General features: G+C 42.2%; 1 protein-coding gene across 1 annotated transcript in view; it reads left to right on the top strand.

Annotated features, from left to right (window-relative positions):
- Positions 1–2,108: 2,108 nt before the first annotated feature.
- TENM3 (teneurin transmembrane protein 3) overlaps positions 2,109–22,032 on the top strand; it is a 427,193-nt gene continuing 407,269 nt past the window's right edge. The window contains exon 1 of the mRNA XM_036250066.1: positions 2,109–2,375. Within this exon, the coding sequence (XP_036105959.1) occupies positions 2,144–2,375 (232 nt within the window). The 5' untranslated portion in view covers positions 2,109–2,143. The remainder of the gene's footprint in view (positions 2,376–22,032) is intronic.

Consider the following 22,032-nt stretch of genomic DNA (forward strand, 5'->3'; position numbering starts at 1 on the left):
AGAATAAGGGGGATCTAATGTCTATTAAGAGCTACTAGAAGAATCTGTAAAGAGAATAATGAAGATGATAAATCAGAAGGGGTCAGTGGGTAATATTAGTTGTTGTTTATATTTTACCAGATTTATGGAATAGAAGGAAAAGGTAGGGAAGTCAAGATACATTTCAACAACCAAGCTAAAATATTGGCAACTACTCCTATCAGCCCAGCTGAATTCAGTAGCAGACGAACGTGGACCCAGCAGAGGGCACCGTCCCTGGCGCGTTGGCAGGAAAGGGCAGGGTTGGGTGGAAGAGGCAGCCGGAGCAGCCCGCCTTGTCCGATCAGCGCCCCGGAACGCTGTGGACACCCCAGCTGCAGGGAGGCAGTTTGCACGTGGAGGGAGCGGATTTGCAGCCTTGCTCTGGAAGAACCGGGACCCAGACAGCAGAGGTAGCCGAGCCCCGAGCAGCAGCCACAGGGCGCAGCTGGAGGCACATTGAAGAGCCCTGGGATGTGTGTGCTGACAGCCAGGGAGGAAGCGGAGGGAGAGGAGACTTTTTGGGAGCGGGGACCCTACCAGGGAGAGAATATCTCAGCAGAAGTCACAGCTCTGGATGCGGAACCAAAGAGAAGACCTGAGGCCACTGGCCAGCCTTTGTTTACAGTTGGGTATGGAACTGCTCTGACGAAAGTGAATTTAGAAAAGAAAGGGGGGCTGGGGACCCAGAGAGCCGAAGCCTTCAGGGACCTTCGGAGGAAAGGGAAGGACACATGGAGAAAGAGTGAGGACAAAGGAGGACCCTTTGCAGGCCACCAGCTCTGGGCGGCTCCCTCCGCTGGGCCCATAACTTAGGGCGAAGCCGTCTCCCCTCCGTCCCCGCCGTTCAGCAGGTTCAGGGAAGAGAGCAGCTGGGCGGACGGATCGCTGGTCCCTCCACCTCTGCTGCGGAGTGGCCAGGCACCAGCCCGTCACATTAGCCACTTGAACTGCCTTAAATATTGAGATAACACTGATTAAGTTCATTTCTCAGACAGGAAAATGCCTTTTAAAGAGAAGATTAGGAGAGAAGAATCAGCTTTTCCCGCAGTTCAAGACAGTTTGGTCCTTGAAACAGGAGAACCATGTCCTCCGAAGGAAAAGTCTGTAGAAAATAATAAAATGCTCAGTCATTCATTTGACAGTTTCTGCTCTCAGAGCCTCCCAGTGAGTTCCTGCTTTAAAACAAAAAAAGTGATAATAGTGTATGATTTTGTAAGAAAACAACAGGGAACGTATTCATGAAGGAAGAAAATGCTGCAAGAGAAAACGTTTCCATCGTGGAAAATTTAACAGACGTACTGAGGCCAAGTCTAAGCTGGCTCCTGGCGTCCATTTTGCACTTGAACTTAAGTTTGTGTTTTCTATTAATGTGAAAAATCAGAGCAAGTTAAGCTCCCGTAACTCACATGAACAGAAAACGTGCCTCCGTTCCTAGTGATACAGGATCATTTACACGGACTCCGCAGATGTCCAGTTCTTGTTGGGAGCGCTTCTTAGTACTGTTACTTTCCACTGTTCTCCAGATGGTGAAGGATGGAGTCAGTTTTTATTTATTTAATTTTTTTTAAAAGATATGTTTGGCCCTGGCCAGTTTGGTTCAGCGGTCGGCCTGTGGTCGGGAGAGACCCGGTTTCGGTTCCCACTAAGGGCACGTACCTCGGTTGCAGTTTGTCCCCGGCCCTGGTTGGTCATGCGGGTGGCAGCCACTCGATGTGTCCCTTCCACGTCGATGTTTCTCTCTCTCTCTCCCTTCCTCTCTCTCCCTCCCACTCTATCTGTACAAAAAATGGAAAAATATCCTCAGGTGAGGATAAAAAAATATATATATATATGTTTGTATCGATTTTGGGAGAGAGAGAGAGATCACTGGAGAGAGACGCACGGATGCGGCTGTCTCCCGTAGGCACCCCAAATGGGGGTCAGACCCACAGCCGGGTGTGCGCCCCGGCCCGAACCAGCGGCCTTCGGGGGTGGGAGGTGCTCCGGCCGCTGGGCCACACGGCCCGGGGGGGCGGGGTTGGAGCCCTGACCTGACCGTGCTCACCTTCTCCCTGCAGAAAGGCCCATGAGCGGGGCGGCCTGAGCAGCGCCCGCCGGCGGATGCGCGCACGAGGAATGAAGCATGGATGTGAAGGAGCGGAGGCCCTACTGCTCGCTGACCAAGAGCCGGCGAGAGCGAGAGCGGCGGCACACCAACTCCTCGGCCGACAACGAGGAGTGTAGGGTGCCCACGCAGAAGTCCTACAGCTCCAGCGAGACCCTGAAAGCCTTCGATCACGACTCCTCGCGGCTGCTTTACGGGAACAGAGTCAAGGATCTGGTGCACCGCGAGGCGGATGAGTACGGCAGACAAGGTAGGTGCCTGATGGGGGACACCGGGCTTGGGCCGGGGGGCTGCCTTGGGAACGTGCAGTGCTCGCTGTTTTCTGCTCGGGGTGACAGGATTATTTTCTTCTGTTGAAGTCCTAGCTTCTGACTCCGATTTTGAGACATTAGATGAGCACAGCTATTCCAGAATAGAGGTAGAAAGTCACCTGCCGCCACACAGGCACCCAGCTCCACATTGAGGCCGGGAGGTCTGGACTCTGTACGTGGCCCAGTGTGTGGCATGAACAAGAAAGGTGTCCAGGGCTGGCTTTCACTCGCCCGAGGGTGCTCACCACATGGTTTATATGGTTGGAGCCGGTGCACGGAGAAAGGAATGTGGTCTTCTTCTCATCAGAAAGGGAAAGTTCTCATTCGGGGTCATCTCGTGACCCATCCTGCCCAGATCTCGGTGTCTGTGTTCACACAATAGCCTGCTTGGAAGGATCCCACTTCCTCTCTCGCAGACATTCTGGGACATTGGAGTTAAACCTTAACACACCCTAATTTCGCATATATAATCCCTGTGGTCTGGTCAGTCGCATGTATCTGTCGAACATTTTTACACTGTTCTCTGCCTGCAAACCCGCCAGTGACTTCTGTAACTTAATGTCACAGCCCTGAACCTCCCAGTCCAGGCTTTGAGACAGTAGCTTATTTTAAATTAAGCATACAGAGTTATATTTTGTTTCTTCTACTACATTCTTGAGTTGTGGGCAAGATTACTCCTAATAAAAGTAAAATCCTCTTACACTTGTATTGCACATTTTACATAGAACTTAGCATCCCTTTGCTAATTTAATCAGGAAGCGAAGAAAAACGAACTTCAAAAATAAAGAAGATATTCATCCTTTTGCGGTCACCTTACAGATGGTGTGACTAACAGTTTGATAAGCGGGCAGAAACAAATTGAAGAAAAAATAATAATGCACTAAATCATTCAAAAGTTTGAATTTTTCCCATGGTTCTTTTCTTCTCTGCATTGTGGAACGAACCACCCTAAGTAGGTTGAAATATTGTTTGCTCACCCAAACCAGTGTACATCAAGGCAGACACATCTGATTTACTAAGGAGTGAATTTTTTCTCCCCTAAAGCATGTCTTAATTACAGGTATCAAATTTTATGAAAGGGGGCAAAACAGCTTATGTGTTCTAATCCAGTTTTTAAGGGACGATATAGAACACACATTTGAGGTCTGTGATCTTGTTAAACAGACTTTAGTTCATTGTAAAATGTGTTACACTTCAAAACCCAGTATTTTTTTCTTTTGTATATTACCTTGTATATTACACAACCAATATAGATCATCAGGGTACATCTTTCACCAATTTCAAAAACAGTGGGTAGTTGTAGAAATGTTTGCAATCTGAGCCCAGTGTAAAGTCTAGCTTTTTGTAACAAAAACAACTGTTTAGTGCCCTTTTGGGGGAGGGGGACAAAACACACTGTGGAAGACAATTAGGAGAAAAAAGCACATGAGGCGGATGCCTTGGGGAGAGCATCTCTACCCCAAGCAAGCGTTGGTCTGGCAGAGTGGAGAATGCTTACAGAGGTTAAATATAGCGAGCTGAGATGTTCACCCCAGGCCGTGCTAATCCAGTGCAGAGAGGTTGTGGATGACAGGGCAGGACCATCTGTGGAAACCCTGGAACGTAGGTCATAGGGGACCTGATAGTACGATTGCTCAGCTCCCTGCGGCCGAGGGCGGGAGAATGAAAAGGGGCAGGAAAGAGAGTGAGTGAGCCAGGCTCCTGGTGAAGGCGGAGGCCTCTGTGAGTCCTGAGAAGAGGTTTGAGAGCAGAGGTCAAAGGCAAAGCCACTGTTCAGGGTCGTGTGCATGAATCAGACGGTATTAAACACACACTGGGGATGTACTTCCATATAGAGCTATGATGCCCTGATTCCTGATTCCGTGGCAGAGCTGGGACTTGAACCCAGGCCGTGTGTCCCTAGCACTCAGGGCCAAGGCAGAAAACAGGCAGTTCAGTATGAAATTGCCCGTTGGTCCGTCAGTCCGTTCCAGCCCGTTTTGATGGTGCAGATAGAGAGCTGAGCGAACTGGAGGCGTGTTTAGGAAATAAAGTTGACATGACCTTGTGATTGGGTGGATGGGGATGAGGGACAGGGGGCGTGGCCATCCCTGTTCTCTCCTTCGCTTGGACTTGGGGAATGTTTGTCCCCGGAGCAGTAGAAGGAAAGTCGGCTCTGAGTGTGATTTTCTCGTGCAAGCCTAATGAAAAATCCTCCTAGGCTGTCATTGCCTTTGAACCTGACAAATGTCACTTTTCCCTCACTGACTATTATGCTGTGGGATTAATTATTCAATTGACAAAATGTGCTTCCTGCCACAGCTCCTGACATCATACACACAATAAAAATGAAAGATTAAAAATGTTAATAGTAGCCAAAGACCTTTGAAACAGTTCCAAAAAGTCATGCTAATTTAGCTTGTCTGTGGAGTTTACAACAATCTGCCAATTCGAAGTCCACTTATTCTTTGAGCCACATGGGAAATGTTGCTTCTGGGGAGGAGTAGAGACCCGGAGAATGCAGTCACATGAAGTCAGATCCAGAACTAGGGTTTTTTTTTGTTTTTATTTTATTTTTTGACCCATTTTAGGGTCTATTATCAAACTTGATTTCAGTCATTTTTATGACTTTCCCGACTAGCAGGTGACTATTATTCAGTCCATGTTCTCTTTAGATGCCGTGAAGCTGGGGATGATTTCATTTTTACAGAAATGTGTAATTAGACTGGATCGCAGACAGATTTCTTTCTCTTTAAGTCTCTTCACGGGGTTTATTGGGTGATGGAAATAGTTTCTCTTTTAGCAGCTGTGAAGCTCTCTGTATGTGTGACGGGGTTAGGATGACAATGGCTTGTTTTGCATTCTTGGATACTATTTTCTTTGATTCCTCCTTGAAGAGAATTTATCCTGTCAGGTCTGAGACACATTTTTTCTGAAACAGCTGCAGAAAATCATGCCACAGCTTTAGAGCAATGATAAAATAAAAGGCTTTCCTTCCTCCCTCTGCCCCACTCCATGGCCCTGTAGTGTTTTTGACCAAACACGAACGTTGATCAACTCCAATGAGGTATGTTGGTCATGAGGGTGAATTTGGAAACGAGGTGATGTCTAGAGATAAGAACCCTCGTGTTCCACAGAACCATAAGCCCAAGAAGAACACCTCTGGGCTGGTCTTTACCCAACATGTTTACCAGGTAGTAATCGGTGTGGGATTACAAAGTTCAGAAATTTAAAATGGGAAGACCATCACTTATTCTTCAGTGATAGGATGGCCATGGGGAGGAAGGTTATCTGTTTTTACATTTAAAAAGCAAATAGCATTATGTCTACATTTCTACTTATCTGAGATCAAAATAGAAAGCAAAGTCGCAAAGGAGGACGGCAGATGGGCAGAGACAGGTGCTCACTGGTTTCCGAGTGGGGCTCGCCTGGTGTCCCCGCTCCTCCTTCCTGCCCGCTGCCTCGGGATTGGCCTTGTCTTCCTGCTTCTCAGCATTGGTGCCTGGCCACCCCAGCTCTTACAAACGTGGCTTCTACTTCTCACCTCATGACGTGGCTGGCCCAAGGCCAGTTCATGTGTAGTTTGTGGGAAAGGGTCCTTCCAGCCCTGGTTTCTCAGTGTGGCATCTCCCCAGCGGGCGGCATCCTGGCTCCGGTCCATCTTTCATACAAGTGTGTCGGGTGCTAGACCTTCCACTTACCAAGGAGACCCCTAATCTGGGAAACAAAGGTCACTACACGCAGTCTGCATTGGCATGGAAGCATGCAGGACTCTGGCACAATGGTGGCTTGGATAATGTGTCATCCACCCTACCCCCCAGCCAACTCCTTACCTGCTCTGAGCTGAGCAGTGCTCAGGGGGACAAATGAGCTCTGGAACCCTACTAGGAGCCCGAAGGACAAAGCCAATGCAGGTACCTTTCCCCTGATAAGAGCTTAGAATGGGGCTAAGTCCTTGGGTGGAGATCAGAAAGAGCACTGTGGCTCTGTGGGACCAGAGGGGTCGCTGGCCTTCCCATGGGCCTGGCTGCAGTCACTGTGGCCTTGCAGGAGCTGCTGCTTTCCTGGCCCCTCAGGAGCAGGGGGAACTAAACAGACGCAGTGTCTCCACTCTGATATTGTGACAGTGCCAACTAAGGGATCTAGGGGTAGAAAGGCTTGTCCCCGGAGTCTCAGGACTTCCCACAGTTTCCTAAGGCCCCCGGCAGGCAACAGCTGCTTCGGGGCACCAGGCATTCGGGAAGGGGGAGAGGAGCCACGGCAGACAGATCGGGAAGCATCCAAATCAAAATGACCTGAGAGAACTCAGAGACATCCACATGCCCCAGAAGAACAAAAGTAACAACGACAGAACCTGCAGTAAGAGCTGAATGCTAGGGCTACACGCTGTAATTTCCAAACTGAAAAAATATGGTAGATTAGTTGAATTAGTTGAAAAAGAGAGGGTGGTCAGTGCTGAAATTCAAATTAATAGTTTTGAAGTAGAAGAAATAACTCAAAACAGAAAATAAAGTTGTGGGTAAAATTAAGAAGGAAACACACACACACACACCCTAAGCACATCCTAGAAAAATTCTTTAACTTTATGGATAAAGATATTAGATAAGATTCTAGAGAGAGGAAAAATAAGTTACTTTTCTTGTTAGAAAAGAAACACAAATGAGACTAATGGATTTCTCACCTGCAACAATGGAAGCTAAAAGACAATGGAATGACATCTACTGTGAGAAACAGAAGTACTGCTCGGAGATCTTACATACAGAGAGGATATCATTCATCTCTCAGAGTAAAAGGCAAGATCTGTAAGAACAGGAAAGCCTCCGAGGCTGTTTCAGCAGCGTACACCATCCAAGGAAGCATTCAAACAGTGATACCCCGGGACCAGAATCTCTGCTGTGAGGGGGGAAACAGTGATGAGCAACCAGCTTTGCAGTGGACTCTGTGCTGCCGAATCTCGAACTCCGGTGGCAGAGCCACTGGCATGTGTAAGACGCACTACAAGGGAAACCAAAGAGCAGACTTCACCTAAGACGACTTACTCATCTCAGCAAAACGCAGCAGCGGAGGAAAGGGGGCGGGAAGGTGTGCCCCCGATCCGAAAAGGGGGGAGGGAGAGTTAGGGCATGGAGCCGCGCTGGGGGAATAATTGCTATCTAGCGCTCATATAATAATGAAAAACATGTATTTGAATATGAATGTCAGGAAAAGGAAGGTAATCATTAGTGAAACAAAAAAGTACAATAGACCTACCTAATTAGCAGGGGAAAGGGGAATGAATCGCAAAAACAGCTCCAAAGGAAAAGAGGAAGCAAGTAGAATCATGAATAACCATAAAACAAGATGGAAGAAGGCAAATCCGCTATAGGACAGAGTGCGTGAAATGTAAATGCACTGAATTTTGACAAAAACTTTTCCACTGGTTTATAAATGTTATTGGTATTTAAGACTTAAAATGGTAAAAAAAAAAAAAAAAAAAAAAAGTTGAGAATAATGAGATGGTTTTAGGTGTATAAGACTACCATAGGCCATCTGTGTATTGTATTGTGTGCTCACCAACCCCTTACCCCTGACAGCTGTCAGCCTGTTCTCTGTATCTGAATCTGTTTTTGTTTGGTTTGTTAGTTTATTTTGTTCATTAGATTCTACATATAAGTGAGAGCCTGTGATACTTGTCTTTCTCTGACTGGCTTATTTCACTTAGCCTAATACTCTCCAGGTCCCTCCATGCTGTCACAAAATATTGTTAACCAATGTTACCCCAATACATTCAATAAAAACATTTTTTAATCAAAAACAAGAAACAGAAAAGAAAAAAAACGAAGAACATATATGCATGTATGCACAACCAGTGGACAGTCAGTAGTCTGGGCAACGCTGTAGGAGGGGAGCGGGAGGAGGGAGCCAACCGGAAAAGATGGGACATCTGTAATACCTTTCAGCAATAAAACAATTTTTTTAAAGAATAACGAGATGGATAATGATCTATCAAGTAAATACAAACAATGGCAGTTTTGGTATTGGTAAAGGTAGAATTTGCAATTAAAAACACAAAAGATGATAAAGAGGACCACTGAGTAAATGATAAAAGACAGATGAATACTCGTAACTGCATACATTAAATAATATAGTAGCTTAATTTATAAAGCAAACACTATTTTTAAAATCGTGTTAAAATACATTTATTGTGGGATAATTTGATCTGCTTCTTTCAAAATCAGACAGATCTAAGAGACAAAAATAAGATAGCAATTATGCACTATCAATAAAAATTCAGTAAAGATATACGTATAGAAATGTATAACTGTCAGAGAGAAGGGACATAATTTTTTATATTTCTATGGAATATTTACAGAAACCAAATGTGTAATTAGCCACAAAAAAAAAAAAAAGAAAAAATCAGAAAAGTAGAGACTTTATAAGTCAAAATATTTGTTCATATTAATTTAGTGAAATTATAAATAAATAACAAAGAGATAAACCAACGAAACCCATTTCCCCCCATGGATTGTGGCACTCCTCAGTCATGGTAAGGAGCAGCAGAAAGCAATGAAATAAAAATATGCTTCCAAAATTTATGGGAGTCCGTGAAAGCCCCGGTCATAGGGAAAATATATTGTTAAATAATATATCGAAAGACTGAAGACCAACAAAAAGGAATTTGCCATACATCTTAAGAAATGAGAAAAAGATCAGAAAAATAAACCAAAGGAAATGGGAAGAGGTAGTTAGTCCCGATAAAACTAAAATTAAAGACTAACAACAACAACAACAAAACCATACTCTTTTAAAAGACTAAGACAATGGAAGGCCCTTCGTGATTCCTAATGAAGAACAATGAGAATAAAATGAGAGATACTGGAGACATTGTAATAACTAAAAGAGACTTTTCTAACAACAAATTTTAAAACTCTAGAGCAATGTATTTATTTTTCTTAGCAAAATATGACTTACTCCAAATTATTTCAAAACATGGACAAAAACGTGTCAAAATCAGTTACATCAGGAGAGATTAGAAAGGTCATTTAAAAGGAGCAACTTTTAAAAGGAAAAGATAGATTCTTTGGTTACTAGGAAAATTTTACATAACTTTCAAAAAATGAGTAAGTCCAGTATTCAAAGAACTATTCAACACCCCTCCACACACACACACACAAATAGATGAAAACACTAAAATGCACATTATGAAGTTGACAGGCCCTTATTATGAAACCTGATTAAAATAGTACAGAGAAGAAGCTATTTAGACCAAAATTGTTTCTCCATATATGTGTAAAAGTCCTAAATAAAGATTTGTGTATAAGAATCTAGCAATGTGTCAAAAAAAAATTTTTTATAGAATTCAGCAATATGTTAAAAGAACAATAGGCTATACCAAATTAATTACCAAGTGGTCACTAATCCTTGATTCTAATGCAAGTTTTTTTCAGTGTTCAGAAATGTATTGAACTAATTAGATTAATAAATCAAAGTAGAAAAACATAATCTTGTATCAATAGATGATGTAAAGGTATGGGATAAAACTTAGAAACCATTCCTTATTGAAATAAAATTCAGTAAGTAAAATGAGAAGAAACAAATATGTTAGTCATATGTAAGATGATCAGTTGAAAACGTGAAACAGCATGCTCAATGGTGAGATCCTAGAGCCATTTCAATTAAAATCAGGAACATAAAGGCTCACCTCCTCTCACAATTATTATTCAAAACTGTTATAGACATTTTAGCAATTTCAGTAAGAGAAAATATTAAGTAATTTATATTATTTGGGGAAAGTTAATTTAGTACTTTTCTTAAATGTATGATTCATTGTATACATAAAAAAAACCATGTCTCAGAAATAAAAGTTTAAGCAAATTGGTACTTGAATAAATAGCTGATGAGTATATAAACATCTGAGGTGGTATAAAATAACTATTAAGGAATTATCTGTGTTAGAGCCCTAGATCTGCCATTCATTAGCTGAGTGGCAAGGGACATATTCTTGGCCAAGTAACACGCTTGGACTAATTACTTAATTTCTTTGTACTTCACTTTTCTTCTATGTAGATTGTTCTTTAGTTTTCAATCTGTAGTTTGTTGATAATGAAATGCGTTATTATATTTCAACTACTTAGAATAATATCTGATGTATGTTCCACACTATTTTAAAGAAATTAAGCTACAATTGGCTAAATTTGTAAGTCAACACATTCCATCATAATGGTAACAGGCACTATACCATTCTTTGGAAGAAAATTTAAAAGAGTGGTATGAGACCTAATATGAAGGAAATTATAAAATATTATTGAAAGATATGAATAAATATTACAGTAGTGTTTTTAGGTAGAAAGAATGATATGAAAATATCAATTCTCGAAAAATAAGTGCATAGAAGTCAAGGCTAATTGAAGAAAGTGGTCTTAAAATTCATGGGAAGGAATAAATGTCTGAAAATAGCCAAAAATACATTGAAAAGATAAATACTGAGGACAAAGTGACATATGTATACATATAAAGCTTTTATTACTATGAGCCCAATATAATCACATCTATTTAATATTGGCATAAATAAAGACAAATCGATCAATGGGATAGACTAACATTTTAGAAATGGATCCCAGGATATAGGGAAATTTAGCATAAACCAAAAAATGATTTTCTATCCAGATTTGATCAGTGGTGCTGGCACAACTGGTTATCCATCTGGAAGAATTGAAAGTTGGACCCAAACCTCTCCGCATATTCAAAAATAAATTAAGACGAACTAAAGACAAACGTAAGAAATAAAGCAGTAAGAATTCTAGAAGCTTATTTCAGAGACTGAATAAAGGAGCAAGGACTTGGTCCAGAGCAGCAGAAAGCCCCAGAAACAATGGCTTCAGCACCTAACGGAATAATTTTCTTATCAGACAGGAAGTCCAGAGGTAGACGCTGTCAAGGACGCAGGTTCTTTGTGTAGTTTTGTGCTCTGCCGTCCTTAGCACGGGACCTTGCCCTGGGGACCCCCGGGTGCTGGCCTCACCCCGTGTTCCGGGCTGAGCCAGGCACAGCAGAGGTGAGAAGGCCGTCTCTGCACACTGTCTTCTCGCTCCCCAGCGACTTCTTCCTACGTCTCTTTCTGAGCTGTTCTACTTGGCTACGCTTAGCTGCTGGAGAAGAGGGAGCAGTTACTGTTTCTGCTTCCCAGCTTTTGTAAGAGAGGCAGGCAAGGGAGAAGTGAGGAATCCACACAGCTTGACTACACGCACACCAAGAACAGGGGACCATTCCAATAGAAACAGTCCAGGAGAAAGGGCTGCAAAGGTTTTTGTAACTTAAAACCTTTTGTATATGAATAAAAATGCTATAAACAAAATTATTATATTGGGAATATGTTTACAATCCATATGACCGATGCATGGTATTCTCTCTCTATCTCTCTCTCTCTATATATATATATATATATGTGTGTGTGTGTGTGTGTGTGTGTATGTAATACTAAGAGTAACTTCTACAAATTGATAACAGAAGGACAAACAACCAAGGGGAAAATGACATGATTAGAAGTTCACAGAAGAGCAAACTCACATGGTCAGTAAATATATGACATGCTGACCAGTGTTCCTATAACTCCGAGAAGGGTAGGAACTAAGCCAGCCCCTAGACCCCCAGGGCACAGCACTTAGCCTGGCTCTTCTCGTTGAGCATTCATGTACCAGGTGGCCCCCAGCAGTCTGCTTACTAAAGAAAAGGTTACATACACATACATGCATTGCAAAGGACTTGTATCCAGAATATATAAAGAGTTCCTATAAATCAATAACAAAAAGATAAAAAATGCAGTTTTAAAATGAGCAAAAATCCTATGACAGAAACTATCCAGAAAAGACAGAAATGTTTAATGACATGAAAAAATGCTCAACAGTATTAGGTGTCAAGGAACTGAAAATTAAAACTACAATCAGATACTACCACTCACCCACTAGAATGGCTAAAATTAGAAAGATCCAAAGCACCAAACATTGGTAAGGATGTGGAATAACTAAACTCTCATACATTGCTGATGGGAGTATAAAATAAAAAATGGGCCCTGGTCAGTTTGGCTCAGCAGTTAGAGCATTGGCCTGCGGTCCAGAGAGACCCGGGTTTGGTTCCCACTAAGGGCACGTACCTCAGTTGCAGTTTGTCCCTGGCCCCGGTTGGATTGTGAAGGAGGCAGCCACTTAATGTATTCTTTTCACATCTATGTTTTTCTCTCTCTCTTCCTCTCTCTCCCTCCCACTCCATCTGAACAAAAAATGGAAAAATGTCCTCGGGTGAGGATAAAAAGAAATGGCACAGTTTCTTAAGAAACTGGCAATTTCGTATATAAAGTCAAAAATAACATCTCGCCCCTCCCCCTTGACTCAGCAATTCGTGTTCCAAGCATTCACCCGAAACGAAAGTTTATCTTCATATCAGCTTTATTCATAACCTGCCCAAACTAGAATCACCAAATGAACAGGTGCGACAATCGTAGTATATTTATGCAGTAGACTTCAACTTGGCCGTACAAAAGAATGAACTACTGGTACCCCCCACAACAGAAAAGAATCTCAGTAGCATTCCAGTGAGCCAAAGGATCCAGACTACATAGTCTGACTCTGTTTATACAAAGTTCAAGAGCAGAAAACACCTCATCTATAGTAACAGAATTCACGGCCCTGGTTGCCTGTGGGGGTGGGGATTGACCACAGGGCACAGGAGAACTTGGTGGGGGAAGGTAATAGATGTGACACATTTTGTTTGGGTTTGTGGTAGATACATCTGTTAAAACTCACTTAAGTGTCCACATAAGATTTGTGGATTGCACTGCGTATAAAATTTACCTAAGGAGCAAGAATAAAAAACTGATCAGCATGTCAAACAAGTGTCCTTGAGTATGGAAAGTTTGGGGTCTATGTTCTCCCTTTCATCCAACTTCAGCCATGGTGAGGTTGCATTTGGTGCTGGGGCCCAGTCACATTGTCCCCGCTGAGCTATAACCACCATCTTCTTAAAAGCCATCGCTGCTGCCATTGCACTAGAATGTTTTGCTGAATAAAGACGTTTAGCCCATTCAGATAATAGTACCCACGGCCCATGCAGGATTGTGCTGGGGGAGAGAATGAAGTGTTGGGGGCATACACCTTGGGACCGTGCCTTTCATACATTTCCATAAATTTCCAAATAGAAAAAAAGCCCATTTTTAGCACTTAGATACAAATTATTTTTTTGGCAGCTTTATTGCCAGAATATCACTAAAGTGATAAATAATTTAAAAATCTTTCTACATGTTGTATGTTCCAGATCAAAACAATTAAATGTATATTTGTTACGTGTAAAACATGTAAGGTGGTACATACCATTTTAGAACATCACCAATAGCTTTGGATAGATGTAAAAATAGTATTCATAACTACTTTAAGAAACAAATTCTGTGTCTTTTGGTACCATTTTGTTCTGCTTTGGAAGTGAAGTGGAAGTACATTATTTTTTCTCACTCTTCTTATTTTATTTATTTGGGAGTTTTTTTTGCATTATGAAAATATACGAAACATTTGGGCATGTTGGAAATTGTGAGAGGAAGATTTGAAGGCCAAGAGTAAAATGCTTTTAATTTTAAAGACTGCGATTTCGTTTAGTCTTGGATGCCATCATGGTGAATAATGGGAACTGATCCTAGACTTCAAAAGAAATATGACCATATGGTCTTACCATTCAGCTCCTAACGCCGCTGTGAATTTCCAGCTCTGCCCCAAACTTTTCATTTCCCCAGTGTTTCTCCCCACCTCTGTCATCATCCAAACACGAAAGGAATCCCAGCGCCTTTTTCGTTTTTTCTCGAAACCTGTCCTTACTGGTGCTGAGAAAACTTCTTTGTGAGAAGACGGTGGTATAAAGAAAGGCAAAAACCTGAAGCCTTAATCAGATCCACGGGGCTAATTACTGCAACTCCAAAGTTTATGACTTTTAAATATTAACTGCTTAAAATGATTCATTTAGAGATCAGAATGATTAATCCTTCTCAGTCACTATAAATGTCAGCAGCAGGATTAAAGGATTTAGATGGTCATGTTTGCCCAACCTTAAACTTCTGTACTTAAAGACACAAGTTAAATAGCTCCAGTTTATCATTGTTCCCTGTTAATGTTTTCCTGCTCGCTCCCTCTTTAGCTCCCCTGCCTAGCTGATTGTTAACTCATTTGGGCTGTTAAGTAGGCAAGTGTTCCTTTCAGGCTTGGCGGCCAACTGGCTTTGTAGATTACCTACCAGAAGGTGAGAGTAGATAGATGTAGCTTAGAGCCCTCCTCCCAGCACAGTGGGGGTAATCCTTTCCCCTGCCTTGGCCTTTATTGGTCTGATGTCTTGAGCCCTGGGGTTACTGTTAACTTTGTATCTGTTCCTAGCCCTTTGCTGGTTTGGGATCCACAGTGGGAATCACTGTGCACCGTTTCCGCCGCAAGTATCAAAACCCGCTGCTTCGTGCAGACCGTACGCACGTGGGTACCAATTCCTACTGCAGCTTCACTGTCGGATACCAGCGGATACATTGTAGCCATGTTATCAGCGCTGGGTCTCGGATTCTTCCAAAGCAACAATTACTAAGTAAAAATAAGAAGCAAGTTCCTTTCCAAAGTGCATTTGATCAAAACCAATTTGAACATTGTTTGTCTACTTCCACGCGATTGCCAGGATCAGAAACGCGCGACTCTGTGGCTGGGAATAGAAATCCTTCGTGAAACAAGCTGATGAAAATGTTTTCCTTACCGGTTAGACTCACAACCTCATTTCTCTCATCGGAAGCATCAAACCCTCTTTCCATATGTTTGCCCTCCCCTGGAGGCTTCACAGATCTTATCGTGAAGAAAAGGCATGTTCTCTGGGGCGATTCGTTCTAATCCCGCTTTCTCTGCTTGCAAACATCCTTGAGGTTTTCCCTTGTCACACTGCTCATCAAGTTCGCTGGCGAGCCTCCTACGGTTCCCTTGGTGGAGGTGCCCGCGCGGCGGAGCGCAGGCTGGCTGCTAAGGGGGCAAAGGCTTTCATTACACTGTCTTGAGTAATAAATTCGATTTTAAGTATGGTGTACAGTGGTCATTTGCTCTGTCCTCTAGGAATCTGAGGTTATCTGTATGTGTTCATGGATGTTAATGTCATAGTCATAAATAAATTGAGCAAGCAGTTGAAGATATTTGCATTTTACATAAAATAGGGTAGGGTATAGAGAGAGATTTTAAGTTAATTTCATTTTTATTTATTTAATTTAATGTTTTATTTAAATCATTTTTTATTTTTCAATTATAGTTGACATACACTATGATAGTTCCAGGTGCACACCCCAGTGACTAGACATTATATAACTTACTGAATGATCATCCCAATAAATCTCATACCCATCTGACACCACACATAGTTATTAGAATATTATTGGCTACATTCCCTGTGTCGTACTTTGCATTCCCATGACTGTTCTGTAACAACCAATTTGTACTTCTTAGTTCCTTTACCTTGTTCACCCCAACTGCCCTCCCATCTGGAAACCATCAAAATGTTCTCTGTATCTATGAGACTGTCTCCGTTCTGCCTGTTCATTTTGTTTGTTTGTTTCATATTCAGTTATTTATAGATATTATTTATTGCCATTTTACTGTTCATATTTTTTTAATCTTTTTTCTTCTTTTCTTCTTCTTAAAGAAGACCCTTTAATTTTCATGTAATACTAGTTTGGTGGTGATGAACTCCTTTAGCTTTTTCTTGTCTGGGACGCTCTTTAGATGTCCTTCAATTCTAAATGATAGCTTTGCAGGATAGAGTAATTTTTAAAATGTAGCTTTGTGTACGGTCTTATAAGTAAAGATTTATATTCTCATTGAAATTTCTCTTGCATGTTCAAGGATGGGTATTCTGTTCAAATGGTTGACAAATTTAACTTAAGAAGGTTAAAACGTTTGGAGTGTCCCATAAAATATGCAGTAGGACCCAACGGGGAAAAAGTGACATACATTTCTATTACTGTGGGATCTTCTTATCATTTCGCAAACACAGCAGGAAGGGGCACTCCAGACTAGGTGGTGGGGACACTAAATCTGAAAATACCAAGGAAGAGATGTTTGCCCAATTTGCACTTTTGTGTTACACTCCACCCTTGGAAGAAAGCCACTCTGCGTCTGAGAACAGATCATTCCATCCCAGCTCACAATAACAAAGGAAAATACCTGAAAACAATTATAGATTACTTCTGTGTATTACATTTCTATTGCTTCATCTATCCATTTTCCATACTCAGTTTTTGGGGTTGTTATTATATAATCAGTGGTTGTTACTTTATAAGCATATTCTCTTTTAAAAAATCCATGTATGATGATGGGGAAAGGAAGAACTGAAAGAGAGGAAAACATTGCTCCTGTATTTTATACACAACTTTATTTCTTGCCCGGCCGGTGTACCTCAGTGGTTGAGTGTGGACCCTGCACAGAGAGGTCGCCAGTTTGATTCCTGGTCAGGGCACATGCCCAGGTTGTGGGCCAAATCCCCAGGGAGGGGCATGCTGGAGGCAGCTAATCGATGTTCTCCCTCATTGATGTTTCTATCTCTCTCTCCCTCTCCCTTCCTCTCTCTCTAAAATATCAATAAAGGGGGAAAATGTCTTAAAAAAAGAAGATAGACTTTACTTTTTCTTTGTTTTTAAGTTAGTGCAATTATGAAAAGTAAAAATTCAGAACTATGAAATAAAAAAGTTATTAATTTCCTTCACTTATACTCCTTCTAAATGACCCATCAGAACAGTTTTTAGCTTCCCTCGCTTTTATTCATGCCCAGACCATCAGCACTTATATAATTGGTTGGCTCTCTGCCTTAATTTCCAAAAATTGGATCATATTCTGCAACTTGTATTTTTACTTAAAATATATATAATAGGCTTCCCTCCAGATCTAAAGATACAGGTCCAACCTCCCTCTTTATGCTAGCCACCGAGTGTTTCATGCCTGGAATTTATAACTTCTTCAGCTACTCCCCTTCTGGTAAACATTCCTGTCCATTTCATTTTGGCAGCAGTGCCATAGCAAATGTGATTAGTACATGTATGTCTAAGATCAGGTGATTTTATTTCTATAGGGTAACGTCTCCAAACAAAGTAGACTTTTTGATCTAAAACGTATTTTTAATTGTAATATAAAAATATTTTCAAGTACTAAAGCAGCGTAATGGCAGACAAGGGGGAAACTGGTAGGAGAGAGTAATAATGGCTTCTCAGAGCAGCCCACAGACCCCACTGCCGTTAGGAGACCAGCAATTCTGGTTTGTCCCCCAGATTTCAAATGCCAGTGACCCACATCCCACCTCCTCATTGCAGACTTGCAGAAGAGAATCACCAAAAACAGTAATGATGAGTGTTTGAGGATATTCAGAAATTAGAACCCTCCCACGCTGCTGGTGGGACAGTCAAGTTGCATGGCCACTGGGGAACACATTCTAGCCCTTCCTTGAAAGGTTAAACGTAATGCTCAGCAATGCCGCTCATCGGTATATATTAGAGAGGAGTAAAAGCATATGTCTACATAAAAATGTGTACACGAGTGTTTATTATAGCCCAAAAGTGGTACCAACTCAAATGCCCATTAACTGATGAATGGATCCGTTGTGGTCTGTCCCTACAATGGAATATTATTCAAGTATGAAAAGGAATGACATGCTGCTACCTGCTACAAGAAGGATAAACCTTGAAAATATTTGCTGAGTAAAAGCAGTCACAGAAGCCCACCTACTGTGGGATCCCTTTTATTTGAAATGTCCAGAATAGGTAAATCTACAGAGACAGAAAGTAAATTAGTGGTTGCCTAGGGCTTGGGTGGGGGTAGGGGGGAGATTGGAAGGGAAATGGGAGATGATTGATTGTTTGTATCAGTTTTCTTTTGGGTGTGATAACACTGTTCTAAAATCAATTGTGGTGAACATTGCACTACAATGAACATAGTAAAAACCATTGTACACTTTAAAAATTTTTTCTTTATTGATTTTTAGAGAGAGGAAAGTAGAGGGAGAGAGAGATAGAAACACTGATGAGAGAGAACATCAACTGGCTACCTCTGCATGCCCCCCACTGGGGATCAGGCATGTGCCCTGACCAGAAATTGAACTGGTGACCTCTTGGTGCATGGGTCACACTCAACCACTGAGCCACACTGGCCGGGCTGAACTGCTCACTTTAAATGAGAGTGTTGTATGCTTTTTGAGTTGTACCCTATTAAAACTGTTTTTAAAAAAACAACCAAAAAAGCCCTGGCCGGTTTGGCTCAGTGGTTAGAGCATCGGCCTGTGGTCCAGAGAGACCCAGGTTCAGTTCCCACTAAGGGCACGTACCTCGGTTGCAGTTTGTCCCCGGCCCTGGTTGGGTCATGCCGGAGGCAGCCACTCAACATGTCCCCTTCACATCGATGTTTCTCTCTCTCTTCCTCTCTCTCCCTCCCACTCTATCTGAACAAAAAATGGAAAAATGTCCTTGGGTGAGAATTAAAAAAAAACACACAAAAAAAACAGACAAGCAAGAGAGAGGGAGAAGAGCCAAATCTAGCCATTGGAAGGACCTACATGCAGGGAGGAAGAGAGTACCATGCGTTTGGATATTGGACCCCCCTTCCCTGTGCTGTGGTCCCCTTGTGCAACTCTGAAGCTAGCCCCTTATGTAGTCTTTTCCTTCGAACTCACACAGAGATAGTAGATTGAGCCTGTTGCTGAATGTCACTCTGCGTTGCATCTTTGAAAGCTCCCTCCCTGCCCCGGCCAGGTTACAGACACTGCAGGAGAAGAAGGCTCAATGGTAAGGCAGTTTTGCAGCCCCCCCCCCCCTTCTATGCAAGGGGTAGCTGTGCATGTGCCAGGTTCACGGGGAGGATTTGTTCTCCTATGGTCTTTTCCATTTTGTCACACGCCCTCACTCATTTTTTTAAAAGATGAACATTTTTAATGATACAACCTTCCTAGGTTGTGTGAATTCAGGTTTTATGATTTATATTTTCAAATTTATGAGTGTCATGAAACAAAAATGCCTAATCTCATCCAAGCTAACCTTGCCTTTTAATCACAATGGTTTTCATCCTCAGGTATACTTTATTCTTGTGGCAATTTATTGTTTTGGGACTGGTTCAAATTCTAATGGGAAACTGTTGTTGGCCCCTCGGATCAAGGTGACCAAAATTCAGCACCGGGCGATAAGTTCTTATTTCACCAGCCTCAGCCAAACAGACTTCATATAAAGATTCTGAAAGGCAGAGAAAGAAATTAAAGAAATGGTGTTAGGACCGTTGCAAAGAACCCAACGTGAAGAAGCCGTGGAAAATAAGATGAATGTATTCTTATCTCTCTGTTGTTTGAAGCCCAAGCTGACTTAAGGCAAGATGGTCAAGTTTTCAGCCTGGATCCAGATGCATCTTTATTGGCTTTTTCTGCCTCTGTCTTTCCGCTTCGCGGGGCCTTGCAGCCCTCGCTCAGCAGCCCACCCGACCCCCCACCACCGTGATCCCCGTCCAGCGTCTGTCCCTGCCCATCTGCCCTCTGTGGACGTGGCGTGCGCGTCCCGCTGTAGAGCCCGTCTTGCTGAACACCGCTGGGTTGTGGGAAATAGTCTAATAGACCAATTTATTCTGCTATAATAGGTAGATCTCGAGGGTGTTTGCATCAAAACAAAGACTCCTACAAGCAGGGATCCATAACCGAAAAGGAGAAATGAAGACTGGGTTTGAAGCACCGAGGCAGGTCGGGGGTAGAGAGACTGTTTGATGTGTCTCTTCTAAAATGATTTAAAAATGCTCCTCCCCTGCCCTTGAATTGTACATTTCTCTATGATTATTACTTTCATGTATCCAGGTGTTTATTTTTAACCTATTCCTTGTTGAGCCTTTAATGGTAGTCATGTTTACATAAGGCAAGTCATGACAGCCGAAAACAGTCATGAAAGATGAAAAAGTAGGGTGATAAAGTGACTTCAACAGGGCTGGTCAGTGGCTCTAACTGAGGTTCCTTGGAGGTCAAGTTTAGTGTTGGTTCCTAATGGAAACAAAAGCAACTTCAGTTGAGCAAGGAAACCTACCAGCTTGCATGCCGGCTTGCATTTCGGAAGCAGCTGAAGAGTTTTGAATCACGGGAGGCATTTCATTGATTTCCCAGGCTCAGATTTTTAGGGAGTTGGGGATGCACCTAGCAGTTCATAGGGACCATCTGTTAGATATTTGTTTGCAAAATGAGCTGTGTTTACGAACCTGGGTAACCAGTAATAAAGAGCCCAGTTTTCTGCTTTCCTTCACCTCAAAGATTTTTGCATCAAGATGGCAAAAGTGTGAAAAGTCAGTAGCGTGGAAATGTTTCAAGTTACATTTCAGAGATTCAAAAGGGGGTTTTATTGTCTTTTAGCTTCTCTTAGTTTTATTCTGCAATGTGGGCACCTCCCCAAATAAAGGAAAGATGCAAAGGAGCCTGTCATTCATTTTCACCCTTTAAAAATGAGACGATATTCTTATTTTGAAAAATCAGCATGTTTGCTGGTAATCGTGGACTGTTTAGACCCTTTCCCCACTTTAAATGTGTTACATGTAATCAGTGGGTAAGCTCTTCCACAGACCTCCCATTCACTGTCCATGATGTTGACCTTGGTTGGACTTGCTTTTATAAGTAGAGTCCACACTGACACTCTTTAAAGTTCTGACAATTCTGGGTCTTACCTCATCAGACTGGGCCACCGTCTCTTTGTTAGTGGGCTCTTTTTCCCTCTTTCTCGCTACCTTTTTTTTTTATGCATACTTTTTGGTTCAGATGCTCATTCACATCTCTCTGATAAGCGGAGTTTGATTTGTAGCTAATTGTAGCAACAGATTTTCATTATTTATGAGTGTCATTGTCAGAATCCATGTGGAAGTCTGGCGGAGATGAAGGTGATTCCAGCTTCCGATAGGACCACAGCAGTGAGGTGATTAACCACACCAGTTCAGACGTGCGGAGGCCTGGCGGGTGCTCATACCTTTACAACCAAATACTTACTATATCGTGCGTGATGTGTGATCCATTTTCTAGAAAAGTCAACGTGTTGTTATTTTGTCATATGTAATATCTAACACCTTAAGATACCGGGGTGGGCAAAAAAAATAGGTTGATAGTTGGATGTGAAACAGAGTTTGTTCTTGTATTTTTATTTATTAATTCTTGTGTTATTTATTTCTGTTATAACTGCAAACCTACATTTGCCAACCCCTGTATAATCTGTGTTATTTCTCACACCAGCCAATCAACTTTAAACTGTTTGTAGTTTTAAGAAATAGAAGTAGGAACATGTAATCTATGAGTAATATAAATGCTTACTATTCTTTTTTTTTTTTTTGTATCCTCACCCGAGGACATTTTTCCATTTTTTGTTCAGATAGAGTGGGAGGGAGAGAGAGGAAGAGAGAGAGAGAAACATCAACGTGAAAGAGACATATCGAGTGGCTGCCTCCTGCACAACCCAACCAGGGCTGGGGACCAGCTGCAACCGAGGTACATGCCCCTAGTGGGAACCGATCTCCGGTCTCTCTGGACCTCAGGCCGATGCTCTAACCGCTGAGCCAAACCGGCCAGGGCAATGCTTACTATTCTTAAAAGGTTTGTATT

This window comes from Molossus molossus, unplaced genomic scaffold, assembly GCF_014108415.1.
Source record: "Molossus molossus isolate mMolMol1 unplaced genomic scaffold, mMolMol1.p scaffold_m16_p_9, whole genome shotgun sequence".
Lineage (NCBI taxonomy): Eukaryota > Metazoa > Chordata > Mammalia > Chiroptera > Molossidae > Molossus > Molossus molossus.